The sequence below is a fragment of the Symphalangus syndactylus genome, chromosome 21 (assembly GCF_028878055.3).
Source record: "Symphalangus syndactylus isolate Jambi chromosome 21, NHGRI_mSymSyn1-v2.1_pri, whole genome shotgun sequence".
Taxonomy (NCBI): Eukaryota; Metazoa; Chordata; class Mammalia; order Primates; family Hylobatidae; genus Symphalangus; species Symphalangus syndactylus.
Window position 1 is genome coordinate 54057408 of NC_072443.2, and position 26921 is coordinate 54084328.

At 51.5% G+C, this 26921-nt stretch overlaps 1 protein-coding gene across 5 annotated transcripts in view; it reads left to right on the plus strand.

Annotated features, from left to right (window-relative positions):
• GRIP2 (glutamate receptor interacting protein 2) overlaps positions 1–26921 on the plus strand; it is a 112119-nt gene that overhangs the window by 77866 nt on the left and 7332 nt on the right. For 3 of the 5 annotated variants that reach the window (XM_055260611.2, XM_055260610.2, XM_055260612.2), the window contains exons 4-21: positions 845–990; positions 1686–1772; positions 2305–2380; positions 3611–3756; positions 4850–4997; positions 5108–5277; positions 7494–7619; positions 8164–8313; positions 10897–11083; positions 11568–11713; positions 12522–12602; positions 13902–13968; positions 14071–14216; positions 15410–15554; positions 17680–17819; positions 18400–18579; positions 19593–19785; positions 21753–21858. In XM_055260611.2, the coding sequence (XP_055116586.2) occupies positions 845–990; positions 1686–1772; positions 2305–2380; positions 3611–3756; positions 4850–4997; positions 5108–5277; positions 7494–7619; positions 8164–8313; positions 10897–11083; positions 11568–11713; positions 12522–12602; positions 13902–13968; positions 14071–14216; positions 15410–15554; positions 17680–17819; positions 18400–18579; positions 19593–19785; positions 21753–21858 (2440 nt within the window). Of the gene's footprint in view, positions 1–844; positions 991–1685; positions 1773–2304; positions 2381–3610; positions 3757–4849; positions 4998–5107; positions 5278–7493; positions 7620–8163; positions 8314–10896; positions 11084–11567; positions 11714–12521; positions 12603–13901; positions 13969–14070; positions 14217–15409; positions 15555–17679; positions 17820–18399; positions 18580–19592; positions 19786–21470; positions 21859–26921 lie in introns of those variants that run through there. The other 2 variants (XM_055260614.2, XM_055260613.2) reach the window with 2 other exon arrangements.

The window sequence follows — 26921 nt, forward strand, 5'->3', positions numbered from 1 at the left end:
TGGCATGGTGGCAGGAGGCGGGTGCAGAGGCAATGATGGGAGCCCAGGGCCAGTGGAAAATGTACTGAAGGTCTTAGGCAAAGCAATCAGGCAGCTGTTTCCAGGAGCACCCATCAACTTGGTGTCTGCAGAGGGAAGGCCTCCAATGGAGGCTGTAATTCTAGGCCCTGGCTTCTCTTTTCTTTTACACCAGGGCCTTTGCATATGCAGTCCCCTATGTCCAAAAGCCTGTTCCCCACAGCATCCTCCTGGCACACTCCTCTTTACCCCTCCACGCTCAACACAGAGGTCACTGCCTCCAGGAAGCCCTCCCTGACCCCAGGCCAAGGCAGCTGCACTGCTCTGTTCCTGAAGCCCCACATGTACATTTCTGCACACATTGTCTGATTTCCCCTATCATTTGCCCCTGTGGCTCCCTTGGATTATGAGGCCTGGGAGTTAGCCTCTCAGTCACTGCCTCCTTGGGCCTCACACAATGCAGGTGCAGATAAATGTCCAATTGAACAGAAGGAAGGTTGGTGGCGAGAAGTCAGGAAGAGCATTAGGGAATAGCAAAGGATGTGATGATCTGGCCACTCTGCAGGCTCGTCTGAGACACCCCTGCACAAGGAAAAGCAGACAGACCAGTGTAGGGGGAAAGCCTGGGACCTGGGTGTCAGTCTCTGCACTCTCTTACGCGCTTGTGTGATCCCGGACAAGTGTCTGACCTCTCTAAGCCTCAGCTTCCCCGTTTGTGAAATGAGGATCTAGTGATCATAGGGATTCCAGAGGAGGGTGGGTGTGAATGCCAGGACTGCATGGGCCAGCACCTGTTACCATGTGTGCCCTGGCCTTCCTGCTCTAGGAGTGATCTGCTGAACATTGGTGACTATATTCGGTCTGTGAACGGGATCCACCTGACCAGGCTCCGCCACGATGAGATCATCACCCTGCTCAAGAATGTGGGCGAGCGCGTGGTGCTGGAGGTGGAGTATGAGCTGCCCCCGCCCGGTGGGTGCCCTTGGACGGGGAACTTTCTCCACTGCCTCGGTCGCGGGTGGACACGGCTACCTCCCCACCAGGGCCTGGGTGGTAGGGATCGTGCCAGATGGAGTGGGTGGAACCTGGAGACTGGCCACAAGCATCCATACCTCGCCTAGGGGCTGTGCCTACAACCGCAGTATGCTGTCACCAGGAGGTGGTGGGACCCTATAGCCAATGTCATTTTACATATTTAGTTTCCAGATGCTTTTCCTTTAGCGGGGAAGGTTTTGGAAGCATTAGCTGAATAAGTTGTTCCCTGAGCCTACCACGCCCACACTCCACTGCCCTGCACTAAGTAACGGTGGTGTAGGGTTTCACCTAGCTTGGGATTTTCAAAGTTGGTCTAAAGTCATGAAGTTTGAGTAACTGTCTGGAATTCAACCCTGGCCTGAGCCTACCAGCCATGGACTCAAGCCTGAGTCCTGCCGTCATCTCTGTGAACATGGGCAGGCCCTTTCCTCTCTCTCAGTGGTGGGCTAAGTGGGATTAGGGGAGAGGATCCCTCTAAGCCTCACTTGTTTGACCTGTAAAATGGGCAAGGGTCTACCCTCCCTGTAATCTCTGTGACTGATCACCCAGTCCTCCTGGAATGAGCTTTGGGCACGTCTGCTGGCCTGGAGATGCGACTGAGGGACTCAAAGGAGTCCTCCATTTCTCCTCAGCTCCTGAGAATAACCCAAGGATCATTTCAAAGACAGTGGACGTCTCCCTCTACAAGGAGGGCAATAGCTTTGGCTTTGTCCTTAGAGGTCAGTGAAAGAATTGCCCTTGGTATTGGGGCAGCAAGAAAGAGGCTAATACTAATTCCATGTGTGCACTGTTTTGCTTTGAATGTAATTTATGTATATCTCAGTTCTGACTTTAAGGAACACAGGACAGTTAAGGTAAGTATTCAATGGGAAAATCTGCCAAGCAATGAAGTATGCTTGGTTGGGGAGAGTGAGAGGAGAAAGTTGTACCGGAAAATGATGGTGAAAGCTGCTACCGAGATTGAGAACAAAGTTTGGAGCTTCCTAGAGATCAGGGAAAAGGGGAAATAAGGTGAGGTCGCAGAAGGGAGGCAAGCCATTTAACAGAGGACTTTGGTCACGTTACCCACCCCTGGCACCATCTCTTGGGAGGGCGTATTTATTGTTGGTGTCTCATAAGAGGGTCCGTGAATAGCAAGGACAAGGTCCTCAAACAGGTTTTATTGAAGGATCCTGTTCAGGGGCTGTGCGGGAGCCTCTGGATGGGAAGGGGTGGGTGGATGATTCCTGCTTCTTGTCAAATCCTGTCCAGGAGGTGCCCATGAAGATGGGCACAAGTCCCGCCCACTTGTCCTGACCTACGTGCGGCCCGGTGGCCCTGCCGACAGGTGAGCCGAGGCAGAAGAAATCCATACACTGCACTGACCTGCCCCAACTCCCCTGCGAAGAAGGTGGAATGGGGTCACCATGCCCGTTCCCCAGATGAAGAGATCGAGGCCCTGAGGGAACACTCCCTGCCCAGTGTCATTCAGGGAGTTGTTGGTGGAGCCGGGATGTAACCTCAAATGAGGGAAAACTCGAGCCCTTTCTTCCCCAACATCCTGCTGTCTCAGGGGTTGGGGTGTTTGGAGAGGGGCAGCCTTGGTGTCGTTCTTCCCTTTCCTTCTCCTTAGTTTTCCCATCTGTGGAATGGTCCCTAAGAGTTGCTATGAGAGATTTGGGGGCATACTGATTGGCCACTGCTGTAGCCCTCTGTGACTCAGTCTCCTGGGTCCTGGCTGATCGACCCAGCTCGGCACCCCTGGGCCCAGCCCAGAAAGGCCAGGAGGAGAGAATGTGGGGAAAGAACATGTCCAGTTCCCAGCCCCTGATCCCCTGGCCTCCCCAGTGGGAGATTCCTGGCCATTTTAAGAGAAGCCTGGAACGGCCTTGTCAGAAATCTAAATCTGTCCTTGGGACAGGGCCCTGTGATGAGCTATTCATAGAACCCCCGAGAATAGCTTTGGCCACCTGTTGGGAGAGGCGTTCCAGGCTGGGGATGTGACCCAAACCGAGGTGAAGCCTGCTAGGGCCCCTCCCCTGGCCCCTGCTGAGTTCTTTCCCAGGCGTGGGTTGTCATCAAGCCAGAATCACTGCTGAGAAACCAGGGTGAAGGTGGAGTAACGGGAAGGGACCAGGACAGCTCAGACCAGCCCGCAATGCTGTGTGGCGTGGGCACAGCTCGCACCCTCTCTGGACCCTGGTGCTCTCCTTTGTCCTTGAGGCAGGAGTTGGGGGTGACGCTTAGCACCCCCAGCTCAGACATTTCAGGGTTCTGCACTGAGTCTATGAATTACTGCCCATCCAGAGGAGTGGCAGGCGGCAGAGCCACCCCATCCTGTCTTCATCCCCCTTTGCTTTATGCAGCTCCCCACTCCTGGAGTGGCTCATTCCTTCACTCACTCATGCGCCCCTTCACCCGTCCCCTCCTCCCCTTCCTCCTCCACCCACTCCCCGCTTCCTTCGTCCTGCACTCCCCGCTTCCTTCGTCCTCCACGCCCCGCTTCCCAGCACCCTCCCAGACAGGCTGTGCCCAGTGCTGCTGCTGGGTCAGGCTGGTGACCAGCCCTTCCCTGCAGGGAGGGCTCCCTGAAGGTGGGCGACAGGCTGCTTAGCGTCGATGGAATCCCGCTGCACGGGGCCAGCCATGCTACCGCCCTGGCCACCCTGCGGCAGTGCAGCCACGAGGCACTCTTTCAGGTGGAGTATGATGTGGCCACCCCTGGTGAGTTGGGGGCCTGAGTGTGTGGGTTGGGGCAGGAGGAGGCCTGGGATGGGGGGAGGTGGCAGAGGCCATGGATCTTTACCACTGCAAAGGCTGCATGACCTTGGGCCAGTCACAGCCTCTCTGGGCAGTAAATAGTATGTGCTAGGCGTTGTTTGATGCACTGGGGATCCAGCCTAGAACAACAGAATTGAGGTCTCTGTTCTCACGGAGCTGGCATTCTGGTGGAGAGAGGACGGTATCCAGAATAGATAAGATATGGTGTATGTCAGTTGGCAATAAGTGCTGTGGAAAAAAGAAAAGAGGCAGGGGAGAGAGATGGGACAGGCTAGGGGATGCTCTCTCACTAGGGGAGTGAGGGAATGAGCGAGGCATGGAATGTCCAGGGACAGCATTCCAGGAGGGCGGAAGAGTAAGTGCAAAGGCCCTGAGGCAGGAGCGTGGCTGGCATGGTTGGTCATAGTGAGGAGGCTGCCGTGGTTGGCACAGGTGAGTGAAAGGAGGTGAGGGCAGAGCGGGGTGAGGTGGAAGCTGGGAGGCCATAGGAAGCGGCAGCAGCTGTCCAAGCAAGAGCTAAGGGACTGAACCAGGCTGGTGGCTAAGGAGGGGAGAAGGCGTGGGATTCAGGAAATATGATGACAGTCCAGCTGGCCTGATCTGCTGAGATTTGGACATGGGTGGGTGAGGGCGGGAGCTAAGGGTGCGGCCAAAGTTTTAATTTCCAGCCACTGGGTGTGTTAATGGAGGTGCCATTTTCTGAGATGGGGATGGGTTGTAGTGAACAATTTAGTGCTGGTATACCACAGGCTCTTAATAAACTCAAGCAAATTCATATCACCCAGCAAAGCCCTGGGATCACAGCCCCTCAGACCTGAGCTCCTGCCCCTCCTCCACTGCTGTCTTATCTGTCAAATTGATATAACATTTGGTAGAAGATAAAAAAAGAAACAAAAAAAGAATAAAAAATTATGTTAATCAAATGGGTATAACAGTTTCTTCCAGGCAGCAAGGGTTAAATCAGGATAGCAGGGTAAGGCTGGGGAGGAAAGTGCTCAGTATTTGCGTTTCAAACTATTTTTCTCCATCATGCCAGACACGGTGGCTAATGCTTCGGGACCCTTGATGGTGGAAATAGTCAAGACACCCGGGTCCGCCCTGGGCATCTCGCTCACTACCACCTCCCTCCGGAACAAGTCAGTCATCACCATCGACCGCATCAAGCCAGCCAGCGTGGTGGACAGGTAAGGCACACCCTGGGTGCTGCCACCATGGAGGTGTGTACAGGGCAGAGGCGGCCCAGAGCTTTGTCTGGCCTGGACCAGCCTCCACCTTCGCTCCCCTGCCTGGCCAGGAGTGGAGCCCTGCACCCTGGAGACCACATCCTGTCCATCGATGGCACCAGCACGGAACACTGCTCTCTGCTTGAGGCCACCAAGCTCCTGGCCAGCGTGTCGGAGAAGGTGCGGCTGGAGATCCTGCCTGTGCCCCAGAGTCAGCGGCCACTGAGGCCCTCAGAGGCAGGTAGGTCCCCTCAGTAGATCTCAGGGCCCAAACCTGGGCAGTCATGAGGCCTGAGAGGCCCGGGACCAGAACCCTGGGCAGGCTGGGAGGAGCAGGCTAAAATGTACTAGGACAAATCTTCATTTGCACAGGGAAGCTCAAACTATTAAGAGCAGCAACTGAGGGCGGGAAGGTGGGGCAGAGAAACAACTTGAAGGTTTGAATTGAGTCTGCTGGCATAGATGCCCCCAAAGCTGGTTTCATCACTGGTTGCATTAATAGGAGTATAAGGGCTAGAATGAGGGAGGGAACAGTCCTGTGCTCTCTGCTACTCAGAGTTTAGATCCTGGGCTCTTCTCAGTGACTCTCAGCAGATCCAGAGGAGGCAGCTGGGAAGGTAGAGAGGGCCTGGAGTTTCTCCTTTGAAGAGCCAGGGTCCCCCAGCTATGAGCAGGGAGCTGGGTGCTGGGCATTTCCAAGAGCAGAGGAAGTGGGTGGTCTGGGGGTCCAGAGGGCACAGCTGGGGTCAGGGGCAGGGTGGAGGGTGGCCACAGAGGGGCAGCTCTCAGCTCAGGGCAGGAAAGCACCTCCAGCAGCCCAAACCTTGGGCCTTAAGTGAAAGTCCCATCTTTGCTCCCAGCAGCTGGACAAGTGTCTTTCCCTCTCTGAGTCCCAGTCACCTCATCTGTAAAAAGGAGGGAGGACCTCTAATGCACAGACATGGGGGAGGCTGAAGGAGATAAAGGACAAGGCACAGCCTAGGCCTATAAATCCTAGCCCTAAGGGCAGAGTTGGAGGGTGAGAAAGGAGTCTGTCCACCCCACCCTTTGCAAACCCCATCTTCTGGAAGAGAACGGAATCCCCTACATCTGATTGGGAGGACAGTTCTTGGGGAGAGTCCATCTCTATGGTCTCTTCCAGCTTCTGAAAAAGCCACACTGAACCACAGTCTAGGGACTGATCTGGGCGACATTAGGGCTTGGAACGGTGTCATTCATTCTCGTACCATTTATCGAGCATCTACTGTGTGCCAGGTTCAGTGCTGCGGCCTGCACGCCTCATTACTTCCTCATGACACCTCTCTGAGGTTAGTCTTACTGTCCTCCTACTTTACAGGGAAAGCTGAGGTAGCATTGCAAGGCTACACACCTGCTTACAACCCCTTGGCTCTCATTAACTGAGCTTCTACTAAGTGCCAGGCACTGCTCTAAGCATGTTATATTATTAACTCATTCTAACCCTCCCCATTACCCTAGGAGGTGGCCACTCTCTTGGTCCCATTTTACAGATAATACCACTGAGGCACAGACAGGCCAAGTGACTCCTCCAGCTCCCTCAGTTGGTCAGTGACAGAGCTGGGATTTGGCCCAGGCAACTGGCTCCAGAGTGGGCCAAGCCCTGGGGAGGGGGGCTGTGGAGATGTGACTCAATGAGACAGAATCAACGGGCTGAGACAGTTGAGTCCTCACCTGTCCATCTGTGCAAGAGGAGAGCTGGCCTGGGGCGGTCTGGGAAGAGGTGTTGCACGGTGGCCAGTTTGGAGGATCAGGTGGAGGAAGCAGGGTCTCCTAGGGGGTTGGGGCGGCGGGGGTTCCCTGGGAACTTGGAGCACGAGTGTAAAGAATTCACTGTGGATAAGGCTGAGAAGAGTTGCAGCCTGGGAAGGGGGAGCAGCCTCAGCCCGTGGTGCACTTCAGCCTTGGCCAACCCAGCAGGGAGCCCTGGAGCAAAGGCTGTCCTGGAGAGTCCAGCGTGGGGCAGAAATAGCCAGGCCCTAGTGCCCCTGGTGCTCAGCCACTGGCTGAGGCTGCCTGGGCTGCAGAGCCACTACATATCCCCAAAGTGCTGCAGCTGGACACTGTCTGCCAGCTGCACTCATCACCAGTTCTTTCTTGGAGAAACTTCATGGGCAGCACTCATAGCCGTAAACCTCTCCGGCTCCAGGGCAGGATGCCTGTGTCTCAAATCCCTGCTCCACAACCTCCCAGCAGTGGGCCTCGGCCTGGCCTCCTTTCCTTCTCCTGTCCCTGCCTCTTAGGTTGCCATGTGGCAGCAGCTGCACTCTGAACACAGTGCCCGGCACATTGTAGGCGTCCGGGACATGTGAGCAGAATACTAAATGCCTTGCCTGGCTCAGGGGAAGCGCGAGGATCTTCTGGTTCTTGCTTTCCTGGCTTCATAGTGCCCTCAGCCACTAACGCCTGCACCTCTCTTTCCTCTTTCTTTGCTGGCTACAGTGAAAGTGCAGAGGAGTGAGCAGCTGCACCGCTGGGACCCCTGCGTGCCCTCCTGCCACAGCCCCCGGCCCGGCCACTGCAGGATGCCCACCTGGGCCACACCTGCTGGCCAGGACCAAAGCCGATGTAATGTGCCTGCCCTGCTGTAGCTCAGCCAGTCTTATAGCCTTTCCTAGGGAGGGGGTGATGCCTGTTGTCTAAGGGAAGAAAACTCAGACTCAGAGATTAGGGAGCTGGGTGTGGTGGTTCATGCCTGTGGTCCCAGCCACTCGGGAGGCTGAGGTGGGAGGATCGCTTCAGCCTGGGAGGTTGAGGCTGCAGTGAGTCAAGATCACACCGCTGCACTTCAGCCTGGGTGACAGAGCGAGACCTCAACTAAAAAAAAAAAAAAAAAGAGATTAGGTGGCTTGCCTCATTGTCATCTAGCATGCCAGTGGCAAGATTGGCCCCTGTCCCTAGTAGCTGAGTTTCACAGGGTCTATGGAAACCCTGCAGTCTTTGAGACCCAGAGAGGAAAGGGACTTGCCTGAGGTCACACAATGAGTAACTGATGTGAAGGCGGAAGGCATCCCCATCTCTCCCTGTGGTTGGGTGGCTTCCCAGCACCCACTGTGTGGCGGGGTGGAGAGCCTCGGCTGGGGTTCACAGGGCTGTGCTCTCATCTCCTCAGCCTTGTCTTCAACTCCCTTTTCCTCGCCGACCTTGAACCACGCCTTTTCCTGCAACAACCCCAGCACCCTTCTCCGTGGATCCCAGCCCATGAGTCCTCGAACTACAATGGGGCGGAGGAGGCAGCGAAGAAGGGAACACAAGAGCTCGTGTAAGCTGTGGTCTCTTCCCTCCTCCTTTGCCTGTATGTCTGAGAGTGAGGCTTGCCAAAGGGTGTATGTCGGGGCGAGGTGAGATATTTTGGGCAGAGCTCCAGGTGTATGCGTGGGAATGTTAAACAACATGAGTGGAACACCAGGCTGTCATGGATGGTTGGGCAGGTTGTGCACTGCTCAAGAGGACCACTGAGGGGTGCCAGTTACTTTGTACACTTTTATTCGTGTATTTTTATTATGAAAATTCCTAGCACTTGGTGATAAAATCCTTGAGGAAAGGAAGTCTTTTCAGATTTGCATGAAGATTTCACATTTTTTGCCATTCAGTCCTGATTCATTCATGGATAAAGTCTCAGTGCTGCGTTACTATATCCTTACCACCTCTCTGCCATTTGTTAATTTCCCCTAAGACAAAGACATGGCCTGAGACTCTAGCTGTCCAGAATGTAATAATTTCCAGTCTTACTTCTCTGCTTATTTATTATTCAAAATTTCCCTTTTGAAATAAAGGTATTTACATGTTAAGAAAAGTAAATCAATAGAAGACAAATAGTAGTGAATGATAAGGCAGGAGCCATGTGGAAGTGGCAAAACACAATAATGCCTAAAATTTTGAAACCCTTCTTGGGAAGAGTCTTTCCTTTGTTGATGCAGAAAGGGTTCTCAGCCTCCTGCCACATGAGCTACAGAGGCCTCCAGGAAGGATAGAAGATCAAACTGGGCCATTTGAGATAGAACCAGGTGAAAGAAGAGAGGAGGAGTACAGGTCACCTGGTGTCTGAAAAAAACTAAATATGGTTCTACACTTCCTGGCAGCCAAAGGGAAATGGGAAACAGATTTCAGAGTCAGATGAGAGATAAAGTATACCTCTACTAACCATCTTTCCTGGCCACCAAAGTGGGGAATATGTAGATGAAAAGATGCAGAAATGCTGTTCATAGGTGGGGGATGTGGAGACTGGAGGCTCTTGCGACTCCTCTGCCTGTCTCCTTCTTAGGATGTGTAACTAAGAAAGTACTATCATTATTGCTGTTGATAATAATTTATTAATTAATTCAACCAAAAAATTTGACCTCTTATGTACCATTTTTATCACTGGGGATATAGTAGTGAAAAGAAAAAAATAGGCCGGGCATGGTGGCTCATGCCTGTAATCCCCACACTTTGGGAGGCCCAAGTGGGCAGATCACTTGAGGCCAGGAGTTCAAGACCAGCCTGACTAACAAGGTGAAACTCCATCTCTACCAAAAATACAACAAATAAGCCGGGTATGGTGGCACACGCCTGTAATCATAGCTACTCTGGAGGTGGGAAAATTGCTTGAACCCGGGAGGTGGAGGTTGCAGTGAGCCGAGATGGTGCTGCTGCACTCCACCCTGGGCGTCACAGTGAGACCTTGTCTCAAAATAAATAAATAAATACATATAAAAACACAATATACCTAAAAACATAATGTATTACACATTTTGTAATGTATAATATACAATATAATTTAATAATATAATATGACACAATAATATAATTAGTAATGAAATGAAATGCCAAGTAAATTTTGTTTGATAAATAATAAATGACTTCCAAGATTCATATTAATGATGCAAATATATTTCATATATGGAATGTAAAACAATATTTATTAAATAACATTATGTATCAAATAGTTAAACAGAGTTGCCTTATCACCCAGCAATTCCACTCCTAGGTATATGCCCAAGAGAAGTGAAAACATGTGTCATCTCCACCTAAAAACTTACACATAAATGTTCATAGTAGCATTATTCACTGTAGCCAAGTGGTGGAAGGAACGCAGTATCCACCAATGGATGAGTAGATAAACAAAATGTGGTGTATCCATACAATGGAATATTATTCAGCCACAAAAAGGAATGCAATTCTGATACCTGCAAAACATGGATGAACTTGAAAACATTATGCCAAGTGAAAGCAGCCGGTCACAAAGGCCACATGGTGCATGATTCTGTTTATATAAAGTGCCCAGAACAGACAAATCCAGAGATGAATAGATTCGAGGTTGCCTAGGGCTGAGGGACATAGGAAGATCTTCGGGGATGGCTGAAGGGAACAGGGTTTCTCCTGGAGGTGATGAAATGTTCTCAAATGCATTGTGGTGATGTTTGCATAATCGTGAATACACTAAAAACCATTGAATTGTACACATTAAATAGGTGACTACTGTGGTATGTAAATTATATCTCAATAAACCTCTTACCAAAAAGCAGAGTGACATAATATAGTAGATACTACAGTAGATCACAGCACAATAATAAAATAAAATGACCCTGCCCCCTAGAACCTGTTTTACAGCATGACGGTCAGTCCCAGCCACTGTCTTCCCTAGTCCTTGCTGCACCCCACGAGGTGGGAATCACGATCCCATTGTTCAGATGAGGAAGCCAAGGCTCAGAGTGAGCTGTGATCTGCCTGGTCCCAGATTGAGTCAGGGGTCCCATTTCCTTGCTCTCTGGCTCCAGTGCCTCGGGCCCCGGGATGGGCAGGCCCTGGCAGGAAGACCTCCGTGGGGCAGCTCACCTGAATGCTGGGCCCACCTGTCCTGCAGTGTCACTGGCCTCCAGCACGGTGGGGCCAGGCGGGCAGATTGTGCACACGGAGATCACGGAGGTCGTGCTCTGTGGAGACCCCCTCAGCGGCTTTGGCCTCCAGCTCCAGGGCGGCATCTTCGCCACCGAGACCCTGTCCTCCCCACCCCTCGTGTGCTTCATCGAGCCTGACAGCCCGGCTGAGAGGTGAGCCTCCTGCCCCCTCCCTACTGAGCCTGCCACTCTCTAACTGAGAGAAACTGAGTCACAGCACCAAGCCCTAGCTTCACAAGCATATCTCACTTAACTATAGCATCAGCCCCAGCACCAGCCCCATTTTACAGATGAGGAAACCGAGGCTCAGAGAAGCTGACTCACTTGCCCAGGATTACACAGCTCACCCATGGAATCCCAGGGCTCGAACCCCTGTCTGCCTGAAGGCAGAGTCCTCTGTATGTACATCTTGTAAGGCCCATGGCATCATCCCCATTGGACAGACAGAGAAACTGAGGTCCAGCAAGGTCCAGCCCTTAGCCAGATTCTTGAGGATACACAGGTGGCCAGGGCAGAGCTGAGAGTCACCCCAGACCAGGAGGTGAGGCCCAGGTTCAGTCCTGCCCTGCATGGTGTTCTTGTCTCCCAGTGGACCTGTCACGGAGCCTTTTCTCTCTGCTGGGCCTCCTGGGTTCAGGTGTGGGCTGCTGCAGGTGGGGGACCGTGTCCTGTCCATCAATGGCATCGCCACCGAGGATGGGACTATGGAAGAAGCCAACCAGCTCCTGCGGGATGCCGCGCTGGCCCACAAGGTCATGCTGGAGGTGGAGTTCGATGTGGCAGGTGAGTGAATAGCCCAAGCTTCCTCCTCATGTTTCAGGGCCCTGCACCCCTCCTCTCTTTATCCTGCCTGGCCTGTGCAAACGCTCTGCCCCATCCCCCTCTGTGCCCAGTGCCCTTCTCCCAGGGGCTTTGCAGCTTATAGTGGGAAGGGAGGCCTTGGCACGGGAGGGAGAAGTTTCCACACCAGGAGACTTTTGCAGAGGGGCAGGACCAAGTGGGGGTGGGGATGGGGAGCTGAAAATACTCCAAGCTCCTTCTCAGCCTGGGTTAGGCAAAGAACCTCGAACGACAGTTTGGGTCAGAATTCTGCTTCTGTGATCTCAACACTGTGTGGCTTTGGACAGGACACTCCCTCCACTCTGTTTCCCCATCCGTGAATAGTCGATACGATCTTTTCACTATAGGGGCAGTACTTGGGTTAGGTGAGACATATGTCCAAGAGAAATGAAAACATGAAAATACCCAGCCCCGGCCTGGCACATAGTAGGTGCTCAGGAAATATGTGCTAGATTCACACTGGTTTGTTAGTCTGTGGGGAGCTGCCTTCCCGCCCACCACACCAGCTGACAGGCATGAGGCCTGGTTCCAGCCCTGATTCTGGTCTGACTAGAGCAGGTCAGTTGTTTTGAGCAAATCTGTCAGCTCACTCTGCCTCAGTTTCCTCCTCTGTTGAGAGGAAGCAGGGAGATGGGATTAGGACTGTGACTTTTGGGGTCACTCCCAGCACAGCCAGAATGGGCATGGGGCTGGGGTTCGCTGAGGCTCCTCCTCTGGGTCCTCACATTGGTCTATGTCCATCTACCCCCAGAGTCCGTCATCCCAAGCAGTGGCACCTTCCACGTGAAGCTGCCCAAGAAGCGCGGCGTGGAGCTGGGCATCACCATCAGCTGTGAGTCTCCTCCCGCTGCTGTCTGCCCCTGGGAGTGAGCTCAACTGCTGGGGAAAAAGAGCTTGCCAAGCTCAGACCAGCATTTCCATGGCGTGAAACCCTGCAGGGCCCGAGGAAAAGGCTTGGGGGTGTGGGGAGGCTGGCTTTTGCGGACCCAGCTGTGTGTTCTCAGTGAGACCTCAGCTTCCCAAAGCCCCAGCTTCCCGTTCTGCACCATGGGAGTCCCCTGGCCTTGTGGGTCTCCCAGGGGGCTTGTGAGGTGCCCACGGTGAGAGAGCTTTGGAAGGTGACAAATGTGCAGGCTGGGTTTGGTTTTCTGCCTACTTCTGTCTGTGTTCCCAGAGCCCAGCAAAGGCCTGGAACACAGTAGGTGCTTAATTCATGTTTGTCAAAGGAATGAAAATGAGGAATGCAGAAGGAAAACGTAGAATGGGTGAGCATGGGAAAGGTGAAAGCCCTCCCGTGGCTCCCATCTTATTCTGAGTAAAAGCTGAGGGACTCGAGCCCCAGTGAGGCCCTCTGTGCTCTGGACCCCATGACCTCTGACCTCATCTCCCGACTCTCCCCAACTCAAGCCCTCCAGCCGCAGCTGGCCTGGCTGCTCTCTGCCGTGCCTGCCCCTTCCTGCCTCTGGGCCTTTGCATCTGAGACTGTTCCTCTGGCCTCTTCCCTACCTCCTTCAGGTCTTTGCCCAAATGTCACTTGACAAGGCCTTCCCCGACCACCTGACTGAATATTTACCGCCCTCGACACAAGCCCATTTCTCAGGTTTCTCTGCAGCTCACTTCATCAGTTTAAATGTTGTTGATTGTGACCACCACTGGAGTGCCAGCTCCAGGAGGGCAGGGAGAGATTGCTGTCTGTTTTGTTCACTTCTGTGTCCCCCACCCCCAAGCACACAATAGAGCCTGGGTGCTGGCCCTGAGCCCGGTGCTGGGGACACAGACTCCAAGCAGACAGCCCCCCTCCACAAAGAGCTCGCAGTTTGCTGGGGGATGGGCTGAGCAGGAGGAAAGAAGAGCTGGCATTGGAAGGGCCATGCTGGATCTTGTGCCTGTGTTATCTGGTTTACTCTCACCACATCCCCATGAGGTCTGCGGTGCCACCCCCATTTTACAGGGGGGAAACTGAGGCACAGGGAGGTGCGCTGATTTGCTCACGGTCACCCAGCCAGGAAGCAGTGGGACCAGGATGTGAGTAGGACCAGTGGCTCCGAGTCCACACTCAGACCCCTGGGCCTCGCCACCCCACCCCAGGCTGAGGCCACCAAGGTCAGATTCACGGCCTCTTTTCCTCCAGCGGCCAGCAGGAAACGAGGGGAGCCCCTGATCATCTCCGACATCAAGAAGGGCAGCGTGGCACACAGGTCGGGGCACTGGGGCACAGGAGGGGAAGTGGCCAACAGCAGTGAGTATGGCACCTGCATGCAGCAGTCTCCTTCCACCCCCTCTGCCCCCGACTCATGCAGGACGGGCACCCTGGAGCCAGGCGACAAGCTACTGGCCATTGACAATATCCGCCTGGACAACTGCCCCATGGAGGACGCCGTGCAAATCCTGCGGCAGTGTGAGGACCTGGTGAAGCTGAAGATCCGGAAGGATGAGGACAACTCTGGTATGGTCCTCACACTGCCTCCTACCTCCAGAGGCCCACCGTTTGACTAGCGGGTTCCCAGCTTGCAATTCAGGGCTCCCTCTAGCCGAGGAAGGGAGGGTGGTGGGTGCTGCTGAAGGCTGGCTGGAATGAACAAATGAAGGAGGGGGCAACACCACAGACTTCTCACTGTCCCCGGCGTCTGGGGCCCTCCAGAGCCTCTGTGAGGTGGACAGGAGTTTGAGACACTCCCGTAGCCTCCACGTCTGGCATCAAGCCTGGCAGAGGAGACCTACCGGGTGCAGCTGGTGCAGCTAGTGGAGAGATGAGTGGGTAGGGCAGGGGAAGAGCGAGGCTGCCCTTTTGAGTGGCAGGCTATGAATGGATAAGCAAAGACTGCAGACTCAGGCCCCACTGACACCAGATAGTGATATAAATGAGTGAGAAAAGCTGTATGGATTGGAGAGGGGAAAGGGACGGGTGAGGACTGCGCCAACTGGAAAGCGAATCCCTGATGAAAGGGGCAGTCTCCAAATCACCAACTCTGACCCTGTGAAAGAAGGTTACTGTGGGAGGTAGATTTCTTTTCTTTTCTTTTTTTTAAGAAAAGTTGGGCCAGGTGCAATGGCTCATACCTGTATACCCCTCCCTTTGGGAGGGCAAGGTGGGTGGATCACTTAAGCCTAGGAGTTCGAGACCAGCCTGGGCAACATGGCAAAACTCCATCTCTACAAAAAATATAAAAATTAGCTGGTTCTGGTGGTGCATGCCTGTAGTCCCAGATACTTGGGAGGCTGAGGTGGGAGGATCACTTGAACCCTGGAAGCAGAGGTATGGCAGTGAACTGAGATCGTGCCATTGCACTCTAGCCTGGGCAGCAGAGCAAGACTCTGTCTCAAAAAAAAAAAAAAAAAAAAAAGATGATCAGGGGTTCCCTTCGCTTCCTGCTGGCTGCTGGAGGAAAAGAGGCCACTGTTTCTTGTCATCAATGTTGTCATTAATGTGGGTGAGGTGTGATGTTTCTTTTCTTTACTGGTATTTGGGCAGAAGATGGCCTCAGGGTCCCCAGGTTGTGCTACATGAAATCAGAGCATGAGTGACTGGGTGAATGAATGAATAAATAAGTATGAGTGAGTGAATGAGGCCAAGGCTTTAGGGAGCTGGGTAGTCCTGCCCCTTGGGGGCCTCCTCCTCATGGGTCCCTGTGCTTGCAGACGAGCTGGAGACCATGGGTGCCGTCAGCTACACAGTGGAGCTGAAGCGCTACGGGGGCCCCCTGGGCATCACCATTTCGGGCACGGAGGAACCTTTTGACCCCATTGTCATCTCAGGCCTCACCAAGCGTGGCCTGGCTGAGAGGTGAGCTGGGGCTCTGTGGGGACACATGGTGGGCTCGAGGAACACAGGAAGCAAGAACTGGGGCTATGGCAAAGCCAAGCAAGATTCTGACCTCTGTTCCAACATTGACACTGTGGGTGACATCGGGCCAGTCACTTCCCTTCTCTGAGACTCAAGTCCGCATTTGTAAAATGAGTGTCAGCCCCTGCCTGCCAGGGCAAAGCCCCACACCCCAGCAGACCTCCTGGCCCCAGGTAAGCACTGGGCCAAGATGTGTGTGTGCATCTTCCTGCTCCTACCTGTGCCTGGAAGGTCAGCCCTGCAAGGCTATTTGGAGCGCCTGCTGTGTGCGGAATAGGATGGGGCAGTGTCCCAGTACCCTGGTCCCAGCACTGCCCAGGGCTTTCCTGAGGCATTGGGGGACTGTCCCTGCTGCCCCTAGACTCTGAAACTGTGGCAGCTGAGGATGCTGTAAGAATGGAGCCCTGTCCCAGGGTGAGGTGGAGGTCAGAGATGGAACCCGACCCCCAGTGTGGGTGAGACCGAGCCTTCTCCCCGCAGCTGGGCAGGGATGAATCCGGCAGGCAAGGAAGCAGTGAGCTCCCAGCACAGCGACGAGCGGGCTGTAAAAGGAGAGCCTGGTGGGGGCTGCAGGGGCAGGACGCGTCCCGGAGGAGGGTACCGCGCAGGAGGGGCGGTGACTGGGCGGGTGGGGAGAGGATGGGAGGGATTCCGGGGCGTGGACCCCGCTCCTGGAGCGTCCCCTGCTGGACGCTTGGCAGACTGCAGAGGTCGGTGTGGGACCTTTCTGACCCCAATGTCTTCATCAATTCGAGCATGTACTGGGCACCTACTGTGTGCCTGGCCCCTCTGTCCTGGATGCTGGGGCTGTACAGACAACCCTCCTGCCTTCGCCGGGCTGATGTTGCTCAGTGCTGTCCAACTGAAATATAATTTGAGCCACAAATTTAATCAGACACTTTCTAGTAGCCACATTTGCAAAGCAAAAAAGATGAAATTCATCTTAAATATATATTTAGTTCAACATGTAATCAACATAAAAACCATTAAGAACATGTTTTATATTCTTTTTCATGTTACACCTTCCGTATCTGGTGTGAATCTTTTGCTTTCAGCACATCTCAATTCGGGCAGTCACATTTGAGGGGCTCAGCAGCCACCTGTGGCTGGTGGCTGCCATACTGGACACCACAGCTCTGGTCCCCTCCCTGAACCCACGATTCCCTGCCCCGCTCACTGCCCTCATCCCCGGGGAAGTGCAGGGCAATGCCCAAGCATGACTCTCTAGGAGCTCCCATCTGGGGTGACATCTACAGCCCCAGAGGTTCAAGACCCCCGACCCTAGTCCTCTGCCTCCTTTTCCTTCACCTGTCTCAGGTCACTCTAAGCACCTGCTACAGCTTCTCCCCTGCTCAGCCCTGGCTGCTCCTCAGAATCACCTTCCTGCCCCATCCCCACAGGTACCATTTAATTGGTCAGATGTGGGGCCCAGGCACCTGCCGTTTCAAAAAGCTCCTCAGGTCATTGTAATGGGTGTCCAGGTAGAAAACCACTGGGCCACAGCAGTGCTGCCTCCTGGCCTCACCAGCCCTTCATGTCCTACTGTGAGGTCTGCTGGGCGCTGGTGATTATGCCCATTCTCCAGGTGGGAAAACTGAGGCCCAGGAAGGGGCAATGGCTACCAAGGGTGTCTGCTGGAGGGAAGTAGGGATCCATTCCATTCATTCACTCCTCAGTGATGATTTGATAATAAAATTAGTATTACCACCCCCATTTTACAGATGAAGAAACTGAAACTCAAGGGTTTAAGAAACTGGCCCAAGATCACATAGCAAGTATTTGGCAGCTAGTATGTGGGATTCTCAAAACCTGTGTTGGACACTGGTTCCAGAACCTGATTTTGCAGTCAGGTGGGACAATCCCCTGCCAGGTTCTAGACTTTATGTCTCTATTAATGTGATCCAAGATCATAGTTGCGTGCTTTTGTTTTGTTTTTGGCAGCTGGGTTTAACTGGGGTCAGCCAGACTTCTGCCTTGTGGCTCTCCTGGATTCCCTGAGGGCAGACTGCCACTCTGAGGCCCTGAGTGTCTAACTCCCATTCTCTGCCCTGCATCCACTCCTCAGGACTGGTGCCATCCACGTGGGGGACCGCATTCTGGCCATCAACAGCGTTAGCCTCAAGGGCCGGCCGCTGAGTGAGGCCATCCACCTCCTGCAGATGGCTGGAGAGACTGTCACACTGAAGATCAAGAAGCAACTAGACCGTGAGATTCGCTTCATCCCCTGGGAGCCACCCAGCAGGTTTAGGAAGGGCAATCCCTCTGTGCCAGGCTTTGCCTGCACACCCTCACAGAGTCCTTACTGCAGCCCTGTGGAGGCAGGCCTGCGATGGCAAAGGAGATAGGACTCAGAGAGGGGAATGATGAGCCCAAGGCCACACAGCTGGCACGGGGCAGAATCTGGGTCTGAGCCCTGATCTTCGTTACTTCCTGCCTCTTAAGGTGCCCACGTGTGTATGCTTCATGCCCATAACTCATGCATTCCTCAGTTGCCCCTGAATATGTTCCCATGCCTTGGTAGAAAGGCCACCATAGGCAGTGGAAAGGGCCTGACCTAATCCAGGCTCCACTGGTGCTCACTGTGTGATCTCGGGCATGCTGCTCAGCTTCCCCGAGCCTCAGTTTTCCCATCTGTGAAACAGGTTTGCTTATTAGTGTGCCACGGCCATATGTCAGCTCAGAAGGGCTTACTGCCTGTGAGTTTCCAGACCAGGCTGAAATGCAGAAACTGAGGCTCGCTGTGAGTGTCTCTGAAGTCAGAAGTGACACCCCTCTCTCCTCCCAGGCCCCCTCCTACCCCGCAAGTCGGGCAGCCTCAGTGAGACCAGCGATGCTGATGAGGACCCAGCAGATGCCCTGAAAGGAGGCCTGCCAGCAGCCCGCTTCTCGCCAGCGGTGCCCAGCGTGGACAGTGCTGTGGAGTCTTGGGACAGCTCGGCCACCGAGGGTGGCTTTGGGGGCCCAGGTAATACCTTGGGGCCCTTGGACAAGTGACACGCTCTCTCTAGGCCGCCCCAGCTGCTGGGCCTGTGCAAGACTGTTCTTGTGCCTGTTCCTCCCTCTTGTGTTCCTCTCCTGGCATCCTTTAGGGGCCCTTCCTGAAGGAAGACCTGATTTGGCTCCATAAGCCGCTCTCAGGGCCCCTTGCTTCTGGGAGCATGGACTGCAGCCATATCTTTTGATTTAGAACCATGGGTCCCATGCTGGCTGCTAAGCTTTCCCCACTGTGAAGTTATGGACAAAGTTGGTCTTTCTTCTACTGTATCCTTCCTTCCTAGCCCAATGTCTGGCACACAGTAGGTGCTCAACAATGTTCATTCCATCCAGTTGAAAATAGGGAGGCCAAAAGCCCCCTCCCACCCCAGCCTACAAGACCCGATGTGGGGCAGACACCCTGGGCTCCCTCCCAGGCCAATGCATGTTGAGACCCAGAGGTGGCCTCAGGGAGGCGTCTGAGTCTGGTGGCTGGCTGGCTGGCCTCAATGACCCAGAGCCACTGGAACTCCCTATGGTCCAACTCAGAGGACTGGGTGGGGTGGGGGCAAGGCCTCTAAGGGCCATAGGTGGCTGCCAGCCCATTCTTGCCTGCAGATACCTGCCCTCCCTGGGCCTCAGCTTCCCCATCTCCAGCTCTCTGTCAGCATCTCTCAGCTCACTCCCTGGGGCTGGACCTTCAGAGCTCCCAAAGGCAGGGAGTGGAGGGTGGGCCACATGTTCAGCCTCCTTCCCTGGCGGGGTGATGGCCAAGCCCAGGCTGATGGAGTTGAGACAGAGTCGCAGAGTCCTGGGCATTAACTTCTGGATGACCAGGAGCTCCAGGGAGATTCTGAGAGGCAGAGGCCCTCAGAGGGCTGTGTAGATGCAGGCCCAGAGAGGAGCAAAGACCTCCCCAGGGTCACTCAGCACAGCTGGAAATGGGGCAGGCAGGAGGGCAAGGTGAGGCCGCAGAGAACACAGAGGCCCTCTCTCCACCACCAGGGTCCTATGCACCACAGGCAGCAGCCCGGGGCATGACCCCCCAGGAGTGGAGGCCTGGCCGGCTGAGGGGCAGCCCCCCACCCACCGAGCCCCAGAGGACGAGCTACACCCCGACCCCAGCTGACGAGAGCTTTCCAGAGGAGGAGGAGGAGGAGGAGGAGGAGGAGGAGGAGGATTGGGAGCCGCCAACGAGGTCTGTGGTGGGAGCACCGTGAAGGAGGAGGGAGTCGTAGTGTCTTGGCTGGGGTGGGCGAGGGTGCCTGTGCCAAAGTGGTGGGGGAATGGAGAGTCTTGGTGAGCTCCTGAGGAGGGATCCTCCATCAGGGATGCCTGAGGAGAGAAGCACTGAGCAGAGCCACCTCAGCCAGGCTGAGACGGAGGGAAGGGCAGACTGGTGGAGGGCACGGCAGGGACGAAGGTATAGAGGTGGAGAGCAGCCTGGTTTGTCCTTCCCAACTTTGGTCATCTCCTGTTCTCAGAAGAGCAGCAGCAGACTCAGAACTTGAACCCAGGCCCACCTGACTTACCTCAGATGGCCTGATGGCCTCCTGCGAGGGCCCTCAGCCCACCAGCACCATTCCTGGGCTGTGCTGAGTGGCTTAGCTGCTGGAGAAGGCTCCTGCAGAGAGCAGGCTGTGGAGAAATGCTGTTCCTCATCTGGCCCAGGCCACCCTCCCATTGTGGTGCTTTTGATCAAGCGGTTCCTTCTGCCTCGATGCCTTTCCCCTGGTCTCTCCTGGCAAATCCCTACTCATCCCTCAAAACTCAGCTCAAATTCCCCTGCCTCTGGGAAGCTTCCCTGTCTTTCTCAGGCAGAAGGGATTCCTCCCTCCCTCCTGGTACCCACAGCTGCACCTACAAGTCTCCTGGTAGCCTAACCACCTTGTGTCTATCTGGCTAATTACTTGGCTGTCATCTCTACTGCGTGGCACCCCAGCTCCATGCGTGGCCCCTAGTAGGTGCTCAGCCATATTTTGCAAATGAATCTCCAGCTCTGTAAGAACAGGGGCCACACTTTATTCTCCTCCATATCCCTGTGCCCAGCAGAGGACTTAGCTCAGGAAATGTTTGTGGAATTGACTTGAATGGAGCAAGTGTCCTTCAGCCTCTGTCTTTTCATCTGTAACATGGAAAGGGAAGGAGGCAACACATCCTTGTTCCTAAGCTCCCTAAGAGAGCAAAGCTTGCGTGCCTTTGTAAAAGAGCAAGTGCTGGCAGGGCACAGTGGCTCACGCCTGTAATCCCAGCACTTTGGGAGGCTGAAGTGGGCAGATCACAAGGTCAGGAGATTGAGACCATCCTGGCTGACACAGTGGAACCCGTCTCTAGTAAAAATACAAAAAGTTGGCCAGGCATGGTGGCGCGTGCCTGTGGTCCTAGCTACTCGGTAGGCTGAGGCAGGAGAATGGCGTGAACCCGGGAGGTGGAGCTTGCAGTGAGTCGAGAGCGCGCCACTGCACTCCAGCCTGGGTGACAGAGCGAGACTCTGTCTCAAAAAAAAAAAAAAAAAAAAAAAAAAAAAAGAGCAAGTGCTTTGTAAATCACAGCATGCCTTGTAACCGTCGAGGCCTTTGTCATTAGCAAGTGGCTTTGTGAAGTGTGAAAATGTGAGTTGTGAACTTTCTGAGACTCAGTGTTAGAACTGATGATAACAGGCTCATACAACCTGTGATGGGAGTAATGAGTGGTTTCGACCCCTTCCCCTGCACAGATATTTCATCCTCTCCATCCATCTGTGTCCTTGCTGGCTCCAGCTCTGTCCCTGTCACTGTCCCACGGTGCCGTGTGTCTGGGTGGGGCCAGGGGCCGTCCTCTGGGACTACACCATGGATCTCCTCTCTGTCTGTTCGTCTGTTTGTCCTCTGTCTCTCTTCCTAGGCATCCTGTGTCACCGCTCTCCACCCCGTCTCATCTGCCCCTGTTCTAACTGGCCACCGACAGTCCTGGTCGCCCCTAACTGCGTCTTTCCCCTATTCCGTGTCACCAACCACTGCCCTGGGGCCCCAGAACTGCCACCGAGGACGCCCGCCTGCCTGCCCGCCCACCCACCCTATGGCCCCTCGAGCCCAACGCTGGGCCCTGGGGCCCCGAAGACTCCTCAGGCCCCAGCCCGCCCACCTGCCTGCCAGGAGTTGACGCTCTCTGGTTCCTACGTTACAGCCCAGCCCCTGGCCCTGCCCGAGAGGAGGGCTTCTGGCGCGTGTTTGGAGAAGCTCTCGAAGACCTGGAGTCATGTGGTCAGTCAGAGCTGCTGAGGGAACTGGAGGTATGGCTGCCTGCCCTGCAGGCCTTCATGGGGCATCCGGGGCTGTTCACTCTGGTGTGTGTGCAATGGGAGGAAGGCATGTTGATGGTATCATGCTCATGTGTAATGTGTACGTATGCACTCACCTGGACACCCTGTGGGAAAAGGTATCTTCACATATGTACAGACTGTGCATGGATTCATGTGCAAGTGTGATTGAGAGCACGGTGGTACTACACATTATCTGTGTGGACATGGAATATGTGTGACATCATCATGTGTACATTGGGAGCATATGTGTATGCATGCATGTGAACATAGTCATGCATGCACACTTGCAGAGTGTATTTCAGAACACGTGTGTCCGAGTGTGCACATGTAGGTACACAGGGGCAGTTTTAGTATCTTTTTATGTACGTGTGATACATGAATGTGGTTGTGGCCATGCCCTGTGGAAGTGTGTGAGTGTTGACATCAGTGACAACACAGGAGATAAGGGGCTGTGGGAAACCAGAGGTGAATGTGGCTTTGTGTAAGGTCAGTATTGCTCAGTGAATAGAACAAGCTGCCCAGGAGGATCCAGAGAGGATCTCGCTAAGTCACATCCTAAGCTTCTACTCTGAGAGCAATTTTATTTTATTTAAATCTCTATTTTATCTGTGCTTTAGCCCCCTTTTTATTCCTAATATTGTTGATTGGGGTCATTTTTTTCTCTCCATTAGTCTTGCCAATTACTAGGTTGCTCAAAGAACAAGTTTTTGGCTTTATTATTTTCTATTTTATTCATTTGTTTGTTTAGCTTTGATAGTCTCTTCCTTCTACTTTATTTATGCTTAAGTCATGATCCTTTTCATGGTTTCTTAGTGCCTTAATTTTCAGTCTTTCTTGTTTTTGAATAATGTATCTTTTAAAGCTATGAATTTACCTGTAAGCATTGCTTTGGCTGCATCCCAGATTTTGCAAATGCACTTTCCACCTTAAATTAAATTCTGTTTTGTCTCATAATAATATTGTTTCATTAAATTTATTTTAGTGATTATTTGCCTGTCTTTTTTTTCCAATTTGCTTATTTTCTCTCTCTCTATTTTTTTTTTTTTTTTTTGTGAGACAGAGTCTCACTCTGTCACCCAGGCTGGAGTACAGTAGTGCAGTCTCGGCTCACTGCAGCCTCCACCTCCTGGGTTCAAGTGATTCTCATGCCTCAGCCTCCTGAGTAACTGGGATTAAAGGTATGTGCCACCATGCCCAGCTAATTTTTTCTATTTTTAATAGAGATGGGTTTTCACTGTGTTGGCCAGACTGGTCTCGAACTTCTGGCCTCAAGTGATCCACCTGCCTCAGCTTCCCAAAGTGCTGGGATTACAGGGTTGAACCACTGTGCCTGGCCAATTTGCTTGTTTTCAAATTTACTGTATCATTGTTTCAAATGTGTCTCTGTTGTATACTATACATAGTGGGTTCTCTTTTTTATTAAAGATGAATTTAGTCTATTTATATTTGTTGTGACTACTAATATAATTAAACTTTTCAATCAGACGTACACCTGAAAAAATATATAATTAAACTTAATTCTAGTCTATAATTTATACTTCCTATTTATCCTATTTTCTTTATACTTCTTCTGATCATCCATCTTTCCTTTTTTCTATTGATCCATTTTTCATCACTGCTCACTCTCTCCACAATCTCCAATTTGGAGATTTTAAATTTTATTTGTATTCTTGTAGCGATTATCTTTAATTCATTTGTTTTACTTTCAACATTCAGTTTTTACATTGAAATCTTTTATTATTACCTAAGTGATACATGTGTATGGTGCAAAATTGGATAAGCAAAGTAGAATCAAAATAAGTAATAAAAAAATAAGTAAATCAAAAAATAAGTAAAAATGAAACTTAAGGACACAACATTCCTACCACCCATAGATCACTACTGTTACTGCTTTAATGAGTTTATGTGTATTTTTAAGATAATGAAATCATGATGTATGTACTGTTGTGTAGACTGCTTTTTTAGCTAGCTACTTCATTTTTCCATTTCAATATATTTTAATCTTTCCTAATACCAAGACCATATTCAGATTTCCTCAGTTGGACCCAAATTGTCCTTTACACCTGGTTTGTCCAAACCAATGTCTAATCCATGCTTGGAGCTTGGTTATTATGTCTCTTAAGTCTCTCTTAATTTTAGTCCAGTGCCTTTTAAATGATACTAATGTAAACTTTCTGTTTATCAAGATAAAATTCATGTATAAAATTTATAATTTTAACCAGTTTAAAGTGTACAGTTTAGTGGCTTTTGTTGTCTTCACAATGTTGTGCAATCATCAGCACTATCTAATTCCAGAGCATTTCTAACACCCCAAAATGAAAACTTGTACCTTCCAATTCCTCCATCTTCCCATCCCCTGGCAATCGCTATCTACTCTGTCTCTGTGGATTAGCCTATTCTGGCTATTTCATAAAAGTGGAGTGTGTATTTGACTCTTTGTGTCTGGCTTTTTTCACTTAGCTTCATGTTGTGGCATGTGTCAGTACTTTATCCCTTTTTATGGCTAAATAATTATTAGGATAGACCACTGAAGGGAAGGCCATGACCTTACCTTACATTTTCAATGTATTTTCTGAACTTGGTTTTTCTAACAAGTGTAAGCAATACCTTTGTCCCCTCTTGAATAACACAGGCACTATAGAATTCTTTCGCTTCTCTCCAAACTACCTCCTCTCATATCCCAACTTGCTTATAAATTGCTCAAAATTCATGAACATGGGGTTTTATTAGAATATTTGACCAATTTCTGTTATCATCTTTGCTTCTTGCATACCCCTTTTTTTCTGAGCTCATCCTTTAAGATAGTCTTTCACCAAGGGCCTTTAGGTGGTAAACTGCTTTAGGCTCTGTGTTCTGAAAATGTCTTTATTTATTTTTTTTCCAATCAATTTAGAAGTTTATAAATGTCTTTATTTCACCCCTGCTCTTAAATGATAGTTTAGTTGACTATGAAATTAAACATTTACTCAGCGCTTTGAAGATATTATCCTGTTGTCTTCTGGCAATGATCGTTGCTGCTGTTAGGTTCATTGTTGTTCCTTTGAAAGTCCTGTGTCTTTTCTTTCCAGGAGATTTGAGGATTTCTTTCTCTGTGATGGCTGACTCTCTTGCTCTGATGTGTCTCAGTAAGAGTTTATTTGTCTTACTATAGACTCAGTCTGTTTTTTCAGTCTGAGGACTCATGTTTGCCTTCTATCCTGGAAAATTCCTAGTCATGGTATTTACAATATTGCCTCCTTCTTATTGTCTTCTTCTGTTAAGGTATGTCGGACAATTGTCCTCCATGCATTCTACCCTCCATGTCTCTTAACTTTTCTTTCATATTTTCTCTGCACTGTGTACTAGCTGCTTTCCTTAATCTGTCTTCCAATTCACTAGTCCTCTCCTTGGCTGTATTTATTCTACTGTGTAACCCATTTCTTAGATACTGTGTTTCAACTTCTACGTCTTTTATTCCTACAATTTTTTTTAAATCTTCATAGTCTTTTTTTAATGGCTTTTGCTTTTTATTTTCTTATTTTTCTACACATCTTAAACCAAGCTTCTCCAACCTGTGGCCCACAGGCCACATATAGCCCAGGATAGCTTTGAATTTTACACAAATTCATAAACTTTCTTAAAACATTATGAGATTTTTGTTTGCAATTTTTTTTCTCATCAGTTATTGTTAATGTTAGTGTATTTTATGTGTGGCCCAAGACAATTATCCCACATGGCCCAGGGAAACCAATAGTTTGGACACCCCTGTAAACAGACTTATTTCAAGTTTCTTTTTCTTTTTTTCTTTTGAGATGGAGTTTCACTCTGTCGCTCAGGCTGGAGTGCAGTCAGTGGCATGATCTTGGCTTGGCTCGCTTGGCTCACTACAACCTCCACCTCCTGGGTTCAAGCAATTCTCCTGCCTCTGCCACCCGAGTAGCTGGTGACTACAGGCATGCGCCACCACACTTGGTTAATTTTTTTTTTTTTTTTTTTTTTTAGTAGAGACAGAGTTTCACCATGTTGCCAAGGTTGGTCTTGAACTCCTGATCTCAGGCAATCCGCCCGCCTTGGCCTCCCAAAGTTCTGAGATTACAGGTGTGAGCCACCATGCCAGTTCTCAAGTTTCTTTTGATTTCACTATTATTTTTAGTTCCCTGGGTATGGATTAGCCTACTTGTTTTGTCTGTGGGCAGGTGGGCTTTTTCCATCTCATCACTGCACTGCTTCCACCTGTGGTCTCTTCCCAGGCACCCGCCTTGCTGTGCTCCGCGTTGTGGATGCATCAGTGAGATTGCTCCTCACTTTGTCTCAGCTGTGGCCTTTGAACTTCACCAGCTCCAGACTGGTTTTGACAGTAATTCCTCAGCTCAGTGTTTCTGCACTATTGTGGAAGGCAGATTCTGGCCCCACCCTCATGTGGAGGTCACGCTAAGGGTTCTAGTTTGTCACAAGTGATCCTCCCGCTCCCCGCCTGTTCAAGTCCTGGTGGTTCCTTTCTTGTATCCCTGTGGGCAGACATTTTCCAGTCTCTATCCAGCAATGAGACGGCACTCGCTTTCTGGAATGGTACCCAGTTTCCTGCTTTGAGATAGCACTGTCTTTTCCCTGAACAGTACCCCAGCTCCAAATGTGTATGTCTCGTTGTTACCTTCCATGGGCCACTAACTTCCATAAGCCAGACGGTTCCACTCCTGCTCATGCCTGTCTCTGAATTTTTCTTTCTTGCTTTGAAAGTCTTGTTTATTTAACAAATTGTTAAATCTATCATCTCTATGTGTGTGAAGGGAGGTGTGAACTTCCTGTATCAGCTCAGTCTACATTTTAACTGGAAGTCCTTGAATTCTACAATTTTAGGGGTCCAAGACCCTGTGATGCCTGGACTCCCCGATTCTGTGTTTTAATAACTCTTATTATCCCAAAATGAGGAGTCTTGGATCTTTCCTTTTGCATGCTGGCTCCCAGGCAGGTGCAGATCACTTCTAAGATGTGAAAAAGGTGCTTCTCTGCCTCCTCATTCAATAGCCTCCCTTGGTTTCCTATCTTCCTCCCCA